The 20,144-nt window shown below is 40.0% G+C and overlaps 1 protein-coding gene across 5 annotated transcripts in view; it reads left to right on the forward strand.

Annotated features, from left to right (window-relative positions):
- The window catches only part of EPC1 (enhancer of polycomb homolog 1), a 112,685-nt gene that overhangs the window by 7,688 nt on the left and 84,853 nt on the right, over window positions 1-20,144 (forward strand). For 2 of the 5 annotated variants that reach the window (XR_004644398.1, XM_034760114.1), the window contains exon 1: window positions 18,915-19,067. The exons of 2 other annotated variants lie outside the window; for them this stretch is intronic. Coding sequence is in view for 2 of the 3 variants with exons in the window: in XM_034760114.1 (XP_034616005.1) it covers window positions 18,915-19,067 (153 nt within the window). In the remaining variant the exon portion in view is untranslated. Of the gene's footprint in view, window positions 1-18,603; window positions 19,068-20,144 lie in introns of those variants that run through there. One more of the 5 variants, XM_034760113.1, reaches the window with a different exon arrangement.

Raw genomic sequence — 20,144 nt, forward strand, 5'->3', positions numbered from 1 at the left:
AAATGGAAGTTCCAAAAAGAAGTTTTCTAGTGGATAGCAATAATTATGTTTGTCATCTCTGGATGTATGGATGTCCAATCTAAATGATCAACCCCTACTGCAGCAGATAGCTGGATTTGGAACTGGTGACTCCAGGATTTCTTTTGTGATCAGCTGGTTGATGGCATGAGGTTATGCCTTCCTTCTTCTCCACTCCTCATCATCTGCAAAGTCTTTAAGGCCAAGAGGGAGGAGTTGTCTGGTAATGATAACCCTGCCTGGGATACTTCCAGGGTGGCTTGCAGACCTACACCACCTGTTCTAAGGAAGAAGACTCCTCCTTCTAGACAGAGATGACCTCCTGAACTTAGGTATAGTGGTGCATTTCAATCCCTGAATCTTCAAGTTTGGGGCCTGGTTTGTGAAAATGCCCTCTTAAAAAGCCTCTCCTATGTATTATTGGAGCTGATCAGTCTTCTCCCCTTGATGCAGTTCCAGGAGAGAAAAGAGCAAGAAAAGGCTCAGGGGAAATCTACATTTCCTTCAGGGAAGATTTGAGAAGAGGGGTTCAGTGCACAGGAGGTTAAAAAAGTATCAAGGTCCTCTGTTCCTAATATTTGTCCAAATTCCAAAAGCCCTAAAAAGGCACTCTGGCATTCTCTGGGTATCTAGAGATATTTGAAGATTCACTTTCATCATATTTTTGTGGGCTCCCCATAAAAGGCAGAGGAATTTTAGATAATTCCTGTCATGCTCAACTGTTAAGAAATGGGAAACATCCACCTTGATTGCATTGGCCTTGTTAGCATTGACCCCCCACTTGGTAAGGCAACTCCCATCTTTTCATGTGCTGTAATATTTATACTGCTTACTGTATTTTTCACTCCATGCATCTGATGAAGTGGGTTCTAGCCCATGAAAGCTTATGTCCAAATAAATTTGTTAGTCTCTAAGGTGCCACAAGGACGCCTTGTTGCTTTTGCTGACAGTGAATAGTAATACAATACAATACAATAGATGAAATACTGCAGTAAATTAGGGAATTAGTTTGTAATAAAATTAAGGTACAGGCACACTATCAGTAAGATGCTAGCATGTATAAACTGGGCCCTGTCCCTGTATATTCCACGATTCCACTGCCACAAATCCATCTTTGTCACATAACTCCTCTCCAGAACCAAGCTTTTATTATTTAAAAAAATGTTTTAGCATTTATGATTATGAAAATAAGCTTCAAAACATGAATTGAGCATAAACAAATCCAGTAGTATCTTTGAGTCTGCAGACAACCTGAAACAATAATTTTGAGAGATGTAAGTTGCCTCATTCTTCTGTGAGATATGAACCCTGAAGCCTACTGGTGTTAGATTAAGTATTTACATTTTATTTATTTCACTGCTGATCTTTTTAGTAGAAACATCCTGCTAAGGATTATTCCAGAAAAGCAAACTATCTCCCATGCTTTCTTGGGTCCTCAAAGTCCTAACAGTCTCCATCCCAGCTATCAAAAAACTCCAGCTTCTGCACCATCACTAACTTCTACAATACAGTTCCAGATTGTCAGTACACAAGACCATACTTACTGTATATCCTTGCAGATAATGGTGCCCTTAGAATTCATTTGGAGTACAGCATGCAGTTCTGGTTTCCTAGTTTGAAAACTGGTACGGAGGTGGTTAAAAAAAAAGTGCTGGGGAGGGCTGCAATGGAGATTTTTGAGAATGCATGGTCTCTTCCACAAGTAGATTTCAGGAGTTCTCTAAAGATGTTCAGCCTTGAGATGAGACAGATGTGGCTCAGTCATAGTCTATAAACCATTTAAAGGGGGGTCCGCTCTGGAAAGTGACTAAATATGGCATTATGGGGTTCCATGTTTATATATCAAATATTCTCATTTCACAGGTAAAAGGATATTTTATCTGTCAGCCCTGCAAACACAGCTGGCAAGCTGAGAATCTCACAGGTTGTCGTTTATCTTTTTGTGTATTGCCAGAATTAAAGATTCAGCAGACCAAATTAGATCTTCAATTACACCTCAGTTACTCCCCACTTCAGATTTCATTTGACATCATGAATCTTCAATCTGGAATAATACGAGTAAGCACATGACTTGAAACAGGAAAAAAAAAGAATCCAAGAGCATTATGGGTAAAAAAAATTGTAAAGATGAGTTATGTACATACTTTAGAGCTATAGCGTGCTCTCTGTGGTGGTTTTGTGAAATTCTACTTGGAGCCATAGTAGCACTTGATCAAATATCCACTCAGCTGCAGAGAAGTTGCTCCTTCCTGTAGACTTGTATAGATCCAACCCAGGAGAGCGCAGACAAATTTCTGGAATATCCAAGGGACGGAGGGAGCAAGCAGACATGCTGCAGAACATGCACTTTTGCCCTTCAGCACACTCGGACTGTGATCCAGTGGTTTTGGCTCTCCTAGGAGTAATCCTTGGTGGAGATGTATTTCTATTATATACCATTCTAATACACTCTAGGATCTCATTGCTGAATTAGTGTGCTGGTCATATAAATTTTTTGGGGGAAAGTGCAGCCTGAAATAAATTGTAAAAATTTAAGTGTAAAAATAGATTAGATTATTGTGGTTGCCATTGAAGCAGTTCCTTCATGCAGGTACCATACACATTTGATACTCTTTTTAACTGGAACTTTATTACATTTTGAATCTGCTTATTTTTATATTCATTTTTTAGATGGACATGGGGCTGGGGGAGGGGGAAGGGGAATCAAATGAACTTAATGCAGACAACACCAGATCTTAATAACATGCATCATCCAGGAAGCAACAAAAAACATAGATGTTATTTAATTCACTGGATTTGGATAAGATTTATAAGGATTAAAAAGAAGCAAACATATCAGAGACTAATGGCTAAAGTAGAGAGTTATGACATGAGGTAATAAAGTGAGGCGTTAAACAGAAAACAGACACAATGTAGCCATAGACACAGTTCATGGTAGAAAGAGATTAAAAGTGGAAAATACCAAGGGCATGCTTTAATACCTCTGTTCATAATATAAAACTATTATGAATTACAGAACTGAAACTAAGAACTCAGCTGAAGGCTAAGCAAATGTGGGGATTGGGGGAAAACAGATTCAAAATCTGGTCTTTTGGAGACTGGACCAGCAGATAAATTCAGATCAGAGTTAAAATATATAAAATTTGGTCAAGAAGCGAGAAACTAATCATCCAGCATACTGATCAGAAAAGGGATTGGGAGTTATTGTGGAAGAGTCATTAAAATCTTCAGCCAAGTACAGAGCAGCAGTAAAAGGCAAAATTTGTGGGTTGTTGTTTTTTTTTTTTTTTTTAATTATGTGTAGTGGGAGAAACAATATTCAAAACAAATGATACTGTATTGAGCACTTGTTAGATCCCATCAATATCGCTGTGTTTATGGTATATGAACAAACTTCAGAAAGTGTTTCACAGCCTTGGCAAGAGAGAGTAGCAAAGATGATAACAGGTATGAATAACTTAAGTTTTGATTAAAAACAACGAGGAGTCCTTGTGGCACCTTAGAGACAAATTTATTTGGCATAAGCTTTCGTGGGCTAGAACCCACTTCATCAGATGCATGGAGTGGAAAATACAGTAGCAGGTATAAATACACAGCACATTAAAAGATGGGAGTTGCCTTACCAAGTGGGAGGTCAGTCAAAGAGACAATTCAATTAACAGTAGGATACCAAGGGAGGAAAAAATCACTTTTGTAGTGGTAATGAGAGTGGCCCATTTCAAACAGTTGACAAGAAGGTGTGAGTAACAGTAGGAGGAAATTAGTATGGGGGAAATTAGGTTTTCTAATGACCCAACCACTCCCAGTCTTTATTCAGGCCTAATTTGATGCTGTCCAGTTTGCAAATTAATTCCAGTTCTGCAGTTTCATGTTAGAGTCTGCTTTTGAATTTTTGTTGTTGAAGAATTGCCATTTTTAGGTCTGTTATTGAGCAACCAGGGAGATTGAAGTGTTCTCCTACTGGTTTTTGAATGTTATAATTCCTGATGCCAGATTTGTGTCCATTTATTCTTTTGCATAGAGACTGTCCGGTTTGGCCAATGTACATGGCAGAGCGGCATTGCTGGCACATGATGGCATATATCACATTGGTAGATGTGCAGGTGAACGAGCCCCTGATGGTGTGGCTGATGTGGTTAGGTGCTATGATAGTGTCCCTTGAATAGATATGTGGACAGAGTTGGCACCGGAGTTTGTTTTAGGTTTGATTCTTGGGTTGGTGTTTTTGTTGTGTGGTGTGTATTCTTTGTTGGGCCTGTCTTGTAGTAGGTGACTTCTGGTTACCCTTCTGGCTCTGTCAATCTGTTTCTTCACTTCACCAGGTGGGTATTGTAGTTTTAAGAGTGCTGGATAGAGATCCTGTAGGGGTTTGTCTCTGTGTGAGGGATTGGAGGAAATGCAGTTGTATCTTAGAGCTTGGCTGTAGACAATGGATCATGTGATGTGGTCTGGATGGAAGCTGGAGGCATGCAGGTAAGTATAGCAGCAGTAGGTTTCCGGTGTAGGGCGGTGTTTATGTGACCATTGCTTATTAGCACTGTAGTGTCTAGGAAGTGGGCCTCTTGCAAGGCACTGAATTAAGTTTTGATGGAAGACTGAGCACGTTGGGTTATTAAGGGAGAAGATGGACTAAAACATAAGGCTAAGAGTAAGTAGATCTAAGTTCCAGTCCTGACTCTGCCAAGCACTTCCGTGCGTCCCTGGACAAGTCTCTTACCCACCTATATCTCAGCTTTCTCATCTGTAAAAATTGCAGATAATATTTCACTACCTCACAGGGAAGTTGTGAAGATGAGCTCAATGTTTGTAAAGCACTTAGAGATCCTCCAATGGAAGGAAGAATACAAATGCAAAGTTGCTTATACAGTCATTGGAAAAGAATAAAGTTATTAAATAGAAGTTTTCCAGATTACAAAGGAGATCATAAAAGTCAAAATAAAGAGAAGGCTTTTTTAACCCCATGAAAAGGCTAAAAAGAATTAACAGAACCCAACCCATTTAAAATTAAGAATGTGTAAGTAAATAGAGAACTGTTTAATCCAAAGGATAAATTTATAGAATAAATTACTAGGGAAGATGTCTAAAGCAATGAGTTCAAGAAATACCTAACATTGGTTTCTGGAGGAGGGGATTGAGGAGTGTGGCAATAAAGCAGAAAGTCCATTAATCATGGTTTACCACTTTTCAATTATTGGAAATTTGTCATGAATCTAGTGATTTTTTTTTTTTTGTCTTAAAAATCTGGTGGTGATACAGTAATGTTGAGGCCTTTGCCTACATTCTCAGTTGTTCTTATTATCTCTGCAACAGCCATTCTTAGCATTCGTACTTCTTCCTCAGTTACTATTCTTCCATACTCATAGGAAAAACTTGTTAATTCAATTACTAAATAAACAATAAGTATGAAGTTTATGCATCACAGAATGTTCAAAAAAAATCTTCAGACATAAAATAGATGTTTGGGTGAACTGAAAGTGGTAAAAAAAAGTCCAACTCTAGTTGCAAGGGGGGGAAAGGAATCAGAAGTTGTGTATAAGATAGCTATCCTTTTATTAAAAGGGAATGAGCCAGCTGTGCCTCCTGTATGATTCCTTTTGGTTGCGGGGAAAAATAGACCACCAGCATCTCCCCTGAGATCCTTGCTATTGGTGGAAGGGGAGAATGCTGCCAGTGGCCTTCCTCTACTCCTCAAGATGCTTTCAATTACTTATGGATTAAGAAATATGTCAACAGTGGCTCTACCCCACTTTCTCCTGGAATAGAGCCCAATGGCATAAAATGTCAGGTGTTGCTCATGTTCTTAACATCCTACTTTGCAATAAACTGATAGTATTCTGAGTTTATTTTAAGGCAGTTTGCCTCAGGATGCTGAGTTTTACTGCTGGGTATATATGATTATGACTCAACCAATTTACAAAGTAGGATTACTTTACTGAAACAAACACACAATGCCCTCTTTTACTTGTTTGAAAAAATATGTTGCCTGTGACCTTTCAGAAGTGTAATTTTTTGTTAAAGGTTATAAACATTTAATTTACACATATGATAAAAAGAAATTTGCCTTAAGTCTGAAGCATATATAGCTTCCATTTTCTTCTTTTCAATATTTTTGTGCAATAGTATTGCCATATTATTAGATTATTCACCTCAACTATTTAATTTCTGCCTGTTATTTGTTAGCATTATCTAATGTGCAGTACAATAGTTTAGCTGTATTGTGATATCCTGTAAAATTTAGCTTTAAATAGAAAAATCTTGAATTGTAATTGGACAATAATTACTTAGAAATGGCCACTGGTGGCTAGTTTTTAAATCTTTGGGTTTTATGTGGGAAAATTAACATTTTATGTCTCTCCTCTACAGTCCTGTGAGACAATCCATTTCGACAACACTGCTGATATCACAGGCATTTCTAGTAAACTTTTGCTTATTAGAATAGCAGCCAACTTAATTTCTTACTCCGTTGAAAAGATTCTATTGGGATTTTAATATTTAACATTCCTGAGCCTCTCATTATTTTGTAAAGCTGTTATACCTGCTCTGCATTTCTGAAAAGCATCAAGCAGTTTTAGCATCAAAATGATTATATCTTTACCTATTGAATGTTAAGCAATGAAAATGAGATGTAGAGAGATTTATAATCTAAATTTTCTACAGAAAAAATGCCTTCAGAAAAACCTTTTTTCTTCCTTTACATCTCTCTCTCGCTCTCTCTTTTTAAATCAATTTCCAGAAGCATAGTCTATTTACTCTACAATATGCTAGGAAGTTTTATAACACACTAATACGTATGTGTTCACTACACTGACAAACACTAATTTCAGTTGAAAAGGACAAAACTTTTCTTGTCATTTTCTGAGACAAGAGCTGAAGACAGAAATATGTCGGACTAACGTCTATGATTCTATGGAAGATTCTATTCCTATTTAAGGGATGGGCTCTCATAACAGTCCAAGACATGATTATATTCAATTAATTTATTTGCACTAAAGCAACTAAGAAAATAGTGTATAAGAGTTCTAAAGCTCTCTATGATGGAAATTATTTTCTTCCTATAGTAGAGCAAGGCTATGAGATATTGAATTTATGGCTGAAAAACAGGGAAGTGATGATTTAGCTCACAGTCAACTACTGTGTTAATCAACTTAAAACCAAAGAGTCTAGAATAGAATCAACTTTCAGATGATTTTAGACCTTTTCGTTTTCTTAGACCAGATCAGAAACAACTGCATTTAAGCTCAAACTACAGAAATGACATCCACAGGATGAAATTCACTGGGAGTTGCACCTGCTTGTGCCATGGCTAAACCATTATGCTTCCAAGCTTATTCCTATGACCGTCTATTTGCTTGCTTCTAAAATAGGGAAATTTATTAAAGTGAAGAAACTTCGATGTCATGTCCTCTGACACCTATCTTGTTTTTAATCCAAACCACAGATGGTTTATCAAGTGCTGTCAAAAGACAGCTGAAAAGCTGGTTTACAAAGAAGCCCTCTTGGCAAAATGAAAACAAAATGTTATTGTTTATAATGAAAATTAAATCAGCTCTGTAATAATGGATACTATAAATGTATAAGGGAACAGGATTGTTGAAAATAAAAATAACCACCCATTGGGTATTTGCAAATAGACGGCAGTTGCTTCATATCCGTTGCCAGTGTAGTGCACATCTATGAAGCAGAAAAGGCAAAAGCTAGTTTTCCAATATTGTTATGTAATTAAATAATGAACAGTTCTGAGCTAGATCTAGAATAGTAGGAACATGTCACTAAGGTTGACCCTGGAATTATGCAAAATAGGGTATTAAAAATAGCTGCAGGACACACTGTTATTTATTTGAAACTTATTGGACACAGCACATTTTTACTGCTTACGAACTGTGCAGTAGCTACTTTTAAACTTACACTTAAAATAATTTAAGTAAAATAGTGATATAGAATATCTAGTAGTCTTTCACATTTGTCTAGTTTGGACCTTTAGCAGTAATTTAAAATTACTGCGAGCAACAATATGGGCTGAGAGGATCGATGAATACATTTAGTTAGTCAAACCTACCTGAGTTCTAATCCCAGTGCTGCCATTGAATCTCTGTGGCCGTGGGCAACTAACTTCACTGCCTCATACTTTCCATATTTAAAACTGAAATAATACTTTCCTACCTCACAGGAGTGGTGGACATTCAATTCATGTTTGTAAAGAACCACTGTAGAATCTCAGGAGTAGAGGTTGTTTGTAACTCTGAAATGTTCGTAACTGAACAAAATTTTGTTCTTTCAAAAGTTTACAACTGAACATTGACTAAATACAGCTTTGAAACTTTACTATGCAGAAGAAAAATGATGCTTTTAACCATTTTAATTTAAATGAAACAAGCACAGAAACAGTTCCCTTATCTTGTCAAATATTTTTTCTAACTTTCCCTTTATTTTTTAGTAGTTTATGTTTAACACAGTACTATACTTGCATTTTTTTGTTTGTGTTTTTGTTTTTGGCTCTGCCGCTGCCTGATTGCATACTTCTGGTTCCAAATGAGGTGTGTGGCTGACCGGTCAGTTCGTAACTCTGAGGTTTTACTGTATGAACATTTAAAATGCTATAAATGCTAAGTACTATTGTATAAGTAGTAGTTGTACTATTACAAAAAAAGTAGATCCTGACTTAAGGTGCAAGTTTTCCTACAAGTTAGAACAGAGAAATTGTTTAAAATTTTTACAAAATTACAATAGTCTTCTTGATATTATCCTGATCAACAATCAGACTGGAGGAAAAAAATACAGTTTCAATATAAAAAGCTTAAACCGTAATGCTTTTTGAAAGAAAATTTGTTGTAGCTAAAATAGTTGTCACAAAAATCTTTATATTCCCTGAATACATATTTTTGATGAAGCAAGAGTATAACATGTAGAAAACAAAGTCTAAAGCTTCATCTATGTATCCTTTACATGAAACCATACTGTAACTAGAACCTGAAGACTGCTGCACCTGATGAACACTTGTTGGAAAGTGTCTGGATTACACAACTCATGTTGGAAAGGTCAGCTGTGAAAGTCTTACTAGCTCCAGAGAGATTTGTTTTGTGCTACTGTATCTAAATATTAATCTGTGCAGTTCTTAATAACAAAAGGAATCTGACAAAGAATTTTTATAACTTTCCAAAACATTATTTTCACTATTTATTATAAAAACTTAGAAGTGAAATCAGTCTTCATGTGAAAAATGTTTTTCCTTCATCACCCAGGAATTCCAGTAAAACAGAGGTCTGTGGGAGGGGAAGGGCTGTACTATACAGAAGTTGCAAACATAAATATAAATATCAGGTCGAGTTTTAGGTATACTAACCTTGAGCCAGATCCTGTAATTTGATATGCCTGGGTGGACCCCTGTTTGCACAGACCTAACTGCAGGATGTGCTCCCTTAACAGCTCAACCTGAACCCTGTTCTTTTCAATATACGATTAGATACACTTAACATTTCTATCCTTGACATCTTCAAAGCACTGTACAAATTATTTTAATTTTCATAAAGATTACTTTTGAAAGATTCTTAATTAAATGACTTAAATATTTGGACACCAGACCACAGAGGAAGACAGAAGCCTCAAATTGTGCCTGCATTACTAGAAAATTGTCTGTTCTCAATCGGAATAGTGCATAGAGCATATTGTTGTTGTTTTTCAGCTGTTGAAATTTGTTTAGAAAAGGGCAACATTTCAAACTGCTGCTTTCATTGTGTTGATGATAAAGTACAAGCAAAACTGAAAGAGGATTCTTACCGGCAAATACAGAAGGAAGATACATGCACATGGTTCAGTCAGGAGTCAGATCAGTTACTGAGCAATTTCAAATGCCAAGAATAAGTCATTGTTGTAGACAAACAGGAAAGAAGGGTATAACTTCACAGGTTATTTTACAGTAATATAGACTATATAGAGAATATACCATATTTATCAACCTACATTTTTTAAATCATGCCTTTCCCCACCTTTGCATAGCACATATGCACCCCTTTGCCATTTTAAAGCAATCTGCATATTTTTCTAAAAAAATTAAATTACCTCCATATTCTTTCTTCCTTCATTTTGGCCTCCAAAATGCCACTAGCCACTATCTCTTGTTAAACTGATTTCAATGGTAGAAAGAGGCAAAGATTGAAGAAACTGCTCCACAATTGAGTTAGTGAGATGATTATAATCAGAGTACAGTAGAAACTCAGAGTTATGAACACCTCAAGAATGGAGGTTGTTTGTAACGCTAAAATGTTCGTAACTCTGAACAAAATGTTATGGTTGTTCTTTCGAAAGTTTGCACCTGAACATTGACTTAATACAGCTTTGAAACTTTACTATGCTTTTAACCATTTTAATTTAAATGAAATATGCACAGAAACAGTTTCCTTACCTTGTCAAAAATATTGTATTCAACTTCTGCTTTCTTTATTAGTAGTTTGTTTAACACAGTACTGCACTGTATTTGCTTTTTAAAAAAAAAAATTGTCTCTGCTGCTCATGATTGTGTACTTCCGGTTCCAAATGAAGTGTGTGATTGACCAGTCAGTTTGTAACTCTGGCGTTTGCAACCCTGAGGTTCTACTGTACTTGCTTTCTTTACACTTAGTTAGTAGAGAGAGTCTAGGTCCTGAAGTACTGTGTATACATTTAATGCACATTTTCAGACCAGCTACTGGAAGCTGTTCCTCCAATGGACAGCGAAAACTTACATTAGTGTTCATCAAGAAACTTCTATCAGCTCTCTACTACTGTCATTCTGTCCAGTTCAAAAGCCAATACTAGAGAACGAGGTTTCATTTTTTTTCTTGCATTTTAAAGCATTAATTAAAGAATGAATAAAAGCAACCTTTCTGTTATTCTATCCTTAATGTCTCAGGCTTTTTTACCTCAACTGATATGATGTACACGCTGTTTACTACATTTTTAAAATCTGTTATCAGTTGCACCCTTGACATTTTATCAGAGCAAATCAGGAAAACTTGCTGTCCATCATGCCTCTGAAGTATACTTATGCTGTCAGTGTCTCAGTAATTATTATTTATTTACCAAGTGACCCATATTTCACAGTTCAAATCTTTGTCCTCTATTACTGCAACACAAAGACATAGAGGTGGTGGAGACTTTCAATTTCAGATGGATATGGCATGGGCAACAAATATCATCTCTCATTTTTAATTGAAAAGGTGAGATGAGAAAGTGTAGTGCTAAAAGATACCACCACGAACACCAAAGAGCTTTGCTTCTTGAAAAATATGCCAGTAACTTAATTTTCCAAACAGAGAGAACTCTATACCATGATGATTAGCTCTTTTTAAAAGTACAACAGTGATTTTTGGACCATCTAAAAATACCATACAAAGACAATGAAAGCCCTTGAATATAATACATAAATAGTTATGTATAGAATAGTCCATACTTCAAAGACAAATGAAAACCAAGCACTTATACTTTAAATATCACGTTACTATTCACTTCTGTTATTCCTTTGCAGAACAAAACAAGCTACACAGTGTAATGGAATCAGACATGTCTATTTCCTTTTCCTTGCTGCTGTTTTTACTTTAGCTCATCAATAAACAAGTAGGCAAAAAATAAGGATAAACTTTTATCCCCTTTTGTATGATAATTTAATTAGACCTCTTGAATTTCTAAGTGAAACAGCTGCAGATGTTCACATTTTTCAAAGTACACCTGAACGAATGATGGGGAGCAGGGAGGGTCTGTTTTCTGCTACAGTTAAAGACAGGATAAAAGGATAGATGGGTCAAATATCTGTATCAGTATGGCAATTCCTATTTTACCTACATTGAAGACTCCAGAAATGGCAACATTTTAAATGTTGCTATATATTATCACTGAACCTCAAACAACCTCTACTGCAAGTGCTGCCTCTGAATGGTTTTTCGTACATTTCTGTGCTGTAAACTGCTCAGAGCAGAAATCCTGAATTTCAGTACATATGTCGCATAATTTTGTGATCTTTGTTTTTCCAATATCAGAATTATTATGTAAGTTATAGTTTAAAAGATTGACATTCATCAACTGGTTTTCAGTAACTTGAGGATTAATACAGTTTTCATCTGTTTGCAGCAGAAAATAATTTTCCTGGGATATATCCATTGCTGGGAAAATGAATTACTAGCCCCAAGAATTTCAGGCAAAAAGCTTTTCACCAACCAAGTACCCTGTTTGTGCTCAAGCGGTATATCATATATTGCGTACGCTTGTGTAAACTGAAAGGTTTATGCACAAGGGTTAAATAAGAACTATTAGTGTTTAACTCTGAATATCCTTCCTTTTTAAAGAATGGGATAGCCTTTATATTTTGTTTTTTATTATTTAAATTTCCTCTCCTGACATTGATGACAGAAAAAGGTTACATTTTATTGGTGAAATGTATTACTTCTGGTTTACTGCCTGATATCTGTTTCAGTACATGTTCTAGTACTGACAAATGCCAAAGTATTCTGAAGGTACATAGTACCAATAGCAGTATTGCAGTACATAATACCCAATTCACAGTTAACAGTAAAATTTGGAAGACAAACTTTGCATGCACGATAGCTGAGACTTGTGTACTTATAATTTATACTGCAAATTTATAAACTGGTGTGCATTGGCACAGGGATCTGCCTCTGGAGAGTAGCTTGCAGGTTTGTGAACTTACATATTTTCACACCAAAAAAACAAACTAAGATTTCCTTTTTCTGTCAGTAATGTTGTCTAATACATAACAATAAATAAGCCTACTACATCTAACAGCAGCACAGACATCTGAACTGCTTGAACTAAAACTTAAGTTTAGAATATTTGCTCTTAAAACCAGTACAACTGAGTTTTAACTCAGAAACAAATTTAACAGTAAGTTAAAACCCTAGCAAAAAAATGCACTGAAAGACTCCTTGCCATTTAACACCTAGGTAAATTAAATTACTTAATATTTCTGGAATATCTTAGATTTTTATATAAGATTAAGAAAGCATTTCTATTTACTGAATGAATATTAATGCTTAATTTATAAAAGTTAGGGTAAAAAGCTATTTACATTTTTAACACTGCACTGAAACATCTAGTGAAAGTACAAATTAATATCATGTTTTCCATTTCACTCTAACATTTGAATATCTCATATAAAAAGAAACCATATCTCAATCATTAATAACTGTCCCTTTCTTGGTATTTCCACAAATATTCTTTTACCTTTCAGTAACACATGTAACATAATTACCTCTCCCAGGGATGTTGTGAAGATTAATTGCTGTGTGTAAAGCACTTTGAGGGCCTGGGCTGGAAGGTAGCCCAGTGCCCAATCACAGGATGGAAACTTTGCTAGCAACAACTAAATTTAGCAAGGTTTCAACCAACATAGAGGAATTCTTAAATCTAACCCATTACTATGATGATCAGGTAAAAAACAATTTCTTTACCTGTGTCAAAAACAGCACCTCCAATTATTAAAACTGAAAGAATTTTAAAAATGTAATTTGATTTCCACTATTGATGTATTGTACATCAAAAGAAGCTGCTTACCTATCTTGTCACTCCAAGAAAATAAACAGGTTAATTTTATCTTCTGGTTCTCATGCAATAGCACAGTGCCCCAATATTTGCCTTTAAAACACTGGAGAGGACTGTTTAAATTCAAACAAAACATTAACTGGCATAAATATAATCATGAAAATATTTTAATTACTATTATAAACACACACAACTTACAGACCTCAATCCTGTACTGAGAACTGAATTGTCAATGAGACTCGAGGTTTGTTGCATGGATTGGTTCCTGAGTAAGAGTTGTTATGGTGCGGTGTGTGGTTGCTGGTGAGAATATGCTTAAGGTTGGCGGGTTGTCTGTGGGCGAGGACTGGCCTGCCTCCCAAGGTCTGTGAAAGCGAGGGATCATTGTCCAGGATGGGTTGTAGATCACTGATGATCCATGCAACAAACCTCGATACCAACTCTGCCCACATATCTACACCAGCGACACCATCACAGGACCTAACCAGATCAGCTACAAAATCACCGGTTCATTCACTTGCATGTCCACCAATGTTATATATGCCATCATGTGCCAGCAATGCCCCTCTGCTATGTACATCGGCCAAACTGGACAGTCCCTACGTAAAAGGATAAATGGACACAAGTCAGATATTAGGAATAGTAATATACAAAAACCTGTAGGAGAACACTTCAACCTCCCTGGCCACACAATAGCAGATGTAAAGGTAGCCATCTTACAGCAAAAAAACTTCAGGGCCAAACTTCAAAGAGAAATTGCTGAGCTTCAGTTCATTTGCAAATTTGACACCATCAGATCAGGAGTAAACAAAGACTGTGAATGGCTATCCAACTACAGAAGCAGTTTCTCCTCCCTTGGTGTTCACACCTCAACTGCTAGAAGAGGGTTTCACCCTCCCTGATTGAACTAACCTCGTTATCTCCAGACTGATTCTTGCCTGCATATTTATACTTGCCTCTGGAAATTTCCATGACATGCATCTGACAAAGTGGGCATTCACCCACGAAAGCTTATGCTCCAATACATCTGTTAGTCTTTAAGGTGCCACGGGACTCTTTGTTGCTTTTTAGTGAATTATTATTATAAGCATAGTAAATATTTAAAAAAAAATAACTTGTTTAATACTGGGGAGGGCATGAAGGAAACTTTGTCAATATCACTTTTCACAGCAGACTTAATGCCTCATTGCCACCCTTACTTCTGTGCTGCTGGCGGCAGGGCAGCTCTGAAAGCAGCACCGCTGCCAGCAGCAGAGCAGAAGGGTGGCAACGGGGCACTATGCCTGCTGTGAAAAGTGATATTTGTATGTTTGTTAATCACTTTTCACAGCTTTCCAGCCCTGAAGGCAACACCACGTCCAGCAGTAGCGCGCTGCCTTCAAAGTTAGGTGGCTGGAGAGCAGCAGCAGCGGCTGCTGGCTGGGTGCCTAGCTCTGACGGCAGCAACGCAGAACTGAAGGTGGCAATGCCATATCATGCCACCCTTACTTCTGCATTACATTTGACCTTTTCGCTGCGAGGGATGGCTTGGGGGGGCAGGGGCAGGGCTAAGGAAAATTGTGATGAGTTTAGCCCCCGCAAGTCCCCTAGCTCCACCTCTGCCTGTGTGTCTGACTGTTCAATTATAAATGACTTTTTATTGGTCAGTCTCAGTGTTCTGACTGGTCTGTGGTTTAATGCAGCTCTTCAGCGCTGAACAATCAAGCCCTCTAATGTTATCTCAGTCCCACCTTTTTCGTCTCAAGACATTAAGCTGCGCGCACAATACTACAATCCCCATAGTCCAATTTCCTTAAAGTAGTGATAATACAAATATATATTTTGTTTAGAAACAATGATTGCTGCATTATATGTTTACAATACTTTTTGAAATACACTATATTGTGACGGAAAGGTGTAATTTTCCAAAACACTAGATTTAAATGATACATTTTATATCTTAATCTTCTCTTTGTTAAGCTAAACAGATAGACTCAAGGAGCTCACTCACTAAAAGGTATGTTTTTTAATTCTTTAATCATTCTTGTGGCTATTCTCTGAACCTTCACCAATTTTTCACTATCCTTCTTGAATTGTGGACACCAGAAGTGGGCACTGTATTCCAGCAGCGGTCACACCGGTGCTAAATACAGAGGTAAAATCTTCCTCCTGGGGGGATTCTGCACCACTGCACACATGCATATTTCATGTGCTGTGCATATTTTTAATTCCCCCCCCCCCCACACACACACACAGAAAATAGCTACTGCTGAAAAGTTGCTGCAGTTCTGCCTTTTGCCTATTAGTGGGCACATTGGTACTAGAACACTGCAGCCACTCCTGGTAAGCCCCAGCCAGGATAGGTAAGAGAAAGAGCCTGCCTTCTTCACAGAGCTGGTCAGGAGACAGGGGATAAGGGGACACAGACAGCGTGGGGGGGTCAGAAAGGGGCTCATAAACGCTAGTGGGGGAGGACAGACTGGGGCAGGGGCTGAGTGGGAGTGGAAGCACAAGGCCACATGGGCAGAGCGGGAGAGGGGGCAGAGCTATAAGGGAGAAGGGGACAGCTGAGTGGCGGCACAGAGACAAATGGGACAGGGGGTGCATTGACACATGGAGATGAGGGGAGGGGGCTGGCGGAGGGGATGCAGGGAGACATTAACCGGGGGGTGCAGGGCAACGGGGGGAAGGATGATGGCTGAGTAGGGGCACAGAGACACCTGGGGACAGGGGCAGATGTGCCTGACTGAATGCGAGAGGCTAGGGGTCAGCCAGGGTCTGCGTGGGGATGCTCCCTAACAATCCCCCCCTGCCACTCCCAAAATACCTGTTCCATACTTTTCCCACGCATACCCAATAACCCTTCAAGTTCATACCCAGGCTCCTTTCCAGGAATTACTTCCCTCTCCCTCAGCTTCTCCAGTACCCCTGAATCCCCCAAGCCTTTACACTCTGAGGGATGTGGGAAATACAGTTCTGTACTGTAGTTTAAATTAATTATTACACAGAGTTCTGTATTAATATGCCTAGTAAGGAATCTATTTGTCAAAAAACTTTTCCTGAAACTTTTTTGTTAGATGTATTGTTAGACATATTAGCTGACAGTTATTCTGAAATAAATTACCAAAATAATTGAAACTGGTGTGATTATATTGTGTTATTTTGACAAAATATGCAGAATTTTAAAATATTGTGTGCAGAATTTTACATTTTTTGGTGCAGAATTCCCCCCAGGAGTTATAATCTCTCTACTCCTACTCGGGATTCCCCTTTTTGCATCCTAGGACTGCAGTAAGCCTTTTGGCTATGGCATCACATTAGAGTTCATGTTCAGCTGAGTATCCACCACTCCCCCAAATCTTTTTCAGAGTCACTGTTTCCCAGGATAAGCTCCCCCATCCTATAAGTATGGCCTGCTCTGTGTGTGTGTGGCCATATTCAAATGCATATTGTTTGCTTGTGCCCAGCTTACCAGGTGATCCAGATTGCTATGTATCAGTGGCAGCCCGGACCCTGGCCACTCACAGGGCTGGCCAGCTGCCTGCCTCGGACCCCCACCACCTGGGTGGGCTGGCCTTTGGGACAGAGCTGTGGCACAGCTCAGCTGTGTGCTAACTGGGCCGTGGGTTGAGAACCACTGTATTAATGGAACAGAAAGTGCTATCTTATGATATGACTACATATGTTTTTTCCCAGCTATAGAACAGAAATATTATGGAACACAATTATTATTGATAATTTTACCATTTCTATCTAGTAATGGACTAATACTGTTGTTGGGAATCTTTGTTCCTAGTATACTTTAAAAACTCCTTATTATCTTTAACTCTGCTGGCCATAGATTTCTCTTTGAGTCCCTTTGCTTTCCTTATCAATTTTTCTAGTTCCTAGTTTCTGATTTAGATTGATTACTATCAACCTCCCCTTTCTTCCATTTGTTTATTCTTATATATAAAATAACATTTTTTTATAGCAGCCTTCACTCCTCCGCTACACCAGATTGGGTTTTTTAACCAATATGGCCTTCTTCCTCAATTATAACTAGTAAAGTATTCTTAACCAATCACTCACTTTTTTCTGATTAAATTCTTCCTCCTAGCTAATCTGGCTCATAATTGTTTTCAACATTGTGAAATTAGTCCTTCCAAAGCATTAGGTATATGACACTATTGTGGACTTCATTCTATTTAACACTTAAACTGTTGTACATTTTAGTTCTTTGATGTTTTTCTTTTTCCAGAAAAAAAAATTGTTTTTTTAACCTAGAAATATAAGGAATGTTAACTTTTGTCTTCCCTGATCTTCTTGGGGACATCTCCTATGACTCAAATGTGGTTTAGCAGCTCAGCCTTTCATTAGGTTGTAAACTGTTTGGGCCAAGGATCATCTGTTTGGTATTTGGTTTATAGTGCCAACTGGGATACTACCCTCATACTACTAATCATGAAGTGTTAAAATCTTAACAAAACCAGGTTTCCAGAGTTGGAGTCATAGGAACAAACAGAAAACAAAGCTTTAAACAGCCCCGTGTCAATCTCTTCCTTTCTCTACGGCTGAGGTTTCAGTTCTATGGACTCTGATGTCACAAACCCCTTGAGACGGGCTGCCAGGGCGCTCAACAGCGGCAGGTCTCTCAGGGAGGGAACCTACCCTTAGAAGAAACAACCTCCCTGCCCAGGCAGTTTCATGCATCGGCCTAGGCAGGTCGGTCGCCTGTGCTGCTTGTCTTTACAACGGACTCCCAGGTAGTCTCCCCCTGCCCTGCAGGGAGTGAAGGGTCTTGCGTGCCCTTTCCCCCTCACTAATGGGGTCTGTCCCCCTGCCTACCCCGCACTGAGTGAGAAGGCCTGGGGCTAGCCCCCTACCCCACACCACGGGGGCCTCTGTCCCAGCGACCGAGAGTGAATGTCCCCCGCCTCCCGCTGAGATGCGGATACAGCCCGTCCCGCTCTGAAGCGGGACTCTCTAGGAGACCTCACTCTGAGCATCTCTCTGCCCGTTTGAGCTCTCCCACTCTCTCGTGCCCGCGCTCCCAGGGCCCGCGCCGCGCGCCCCCTGCCCCGGGCGGCGCTGTGCCCGCGCCCCTGCGCGATGCAGTGTGGGAATGGCTGTGGCGCTGGGGTTGGCTGAAAGAGGCGGCCAGTCGAGGTTTAATGTCCGCCATGTTGGCCGTGGCGTATTGAGCGGAGCCGGAGCGGCAGAGAAGAGAAGCCAGCGCCCAGCCCAGCCGCGCCAGCGGGCGCCGCCGGGCCCCGCATCGGAGTGCGCCCCGCCCCGCTGGGGGAGCCCCGGTCCCTCCATGAGAGCGCTCGGCGGGATCCGGCTCTCAGCTCGGAGCGCTCTCACTGCCGCCCCCCCCTCCCCAGTCGGAGCCGCCATCGCTGCCTAACATGAGCAAACTGTCGTTCCGGGCCCGGGCGCTGGACGCGTCCAAGCCGCTGCCCGTCTTCCGCTGCGAGGACCTGCCCGACCTGGCCGAATATGCCTCCATCAACCGGGCCGTGCCGCAGATGCCCACGGGCATGGAGAAGGAAGAGGAGTCGGTACGTGAGACCCCCCCGGCCGGGTCCCTCCATCCCCCCGCACCCGACCCGGGGCCCCCACCTTCGCCTCTGCGCAAGCACAAAATGGCCGCCATCTTCTCCCCGCTCTCCCCGCCCGCGGGGAGGGGGGACCGGAGAGGGAGGGTGCAGAGCCCAAATGATCCCCCTCGTCCCATACCAAGTCTTCCCCGTGGACCCTGCCACCCCGAACCCGCCCGCCGCGGCGGCTGGCAAGGCCATTCCCAGCCCTCGGAAGGCACAAAGGGGTCACGTGACGCAGCGGGCGGCCGCCATTTTGTTGTCTCTGGTTCTTGGGCTGGGCCTTGTGCGGCAGCGCGAGCTGGTGCCTGGGGAGGCTGCAGTGCTCTCTCGCTGCCACCGGGTGGCGTTGTCGAGTTATATGCTCCGGTAGTGGGAGCGCGGCATAAGCTATGGGTGTTGTGAGGAAGCTGTGGCTGTGCACGTGGTGGGTCTGTTCTCCTGCAAGTGCCAGGACACGGCTGAGATAATGGCAGAGCAGCCCACCTAGGACTTCTGTGCGGCTTGATTGTACCTATGGTCTCAGGAGCGTGATCAGCGCCGTGTACCCTCAGTGAAGGTTGCAGCCAGGTTTATACCTCTGTCTATGGGCTATAGTGAGTCACTGGGGGAGACGGCACGTGCTATTACAGACGTCCGCTTTTAATATAAACTTGATATAAATTACTGACTTCCATGTAACTTTCATTCCTGAATACGCTGTGAGCTCATTGAAGGGCAGGGGGGACACAAGCATAAGACTGCTAGGTAGTGAGGTTTTGGGGTTACAAATCTGCTCCTTGCTACTCGGATCTTTGTTGTAAGAAGGGTTTTCAGTCTAATGACAACTTCCCTTTAACAAGTTACATAAAAATAAGAATTTTTTGTCAGGTTTATGTCAATACTGGCACAAGATGTGTAATCACAGAAATGCCTTCAAGCACATGGTGAACAGGAATAGTTCATACACGAATCAGATAAAAGGAATAGTGGTTGTTACAATTCAGACACACAGGCTGCTTTTTTTTTTTTTTTTTTTTTTTTACAAAATTGTTAAAG

This window comes from Trachemys scripta, chromosome 2 (assembly GCF_013100865.1).
Source record: "Trachemys scripta elegans isolate TJP31775 chromosome 2, CAS_Tse_1.0, whole genome shotgun sequence".
Lineage (NCBI taxonomy): Eukaryota > Metazoa > Chordata > Testudines > Emydidae > Trachemys > Trachemys scripta.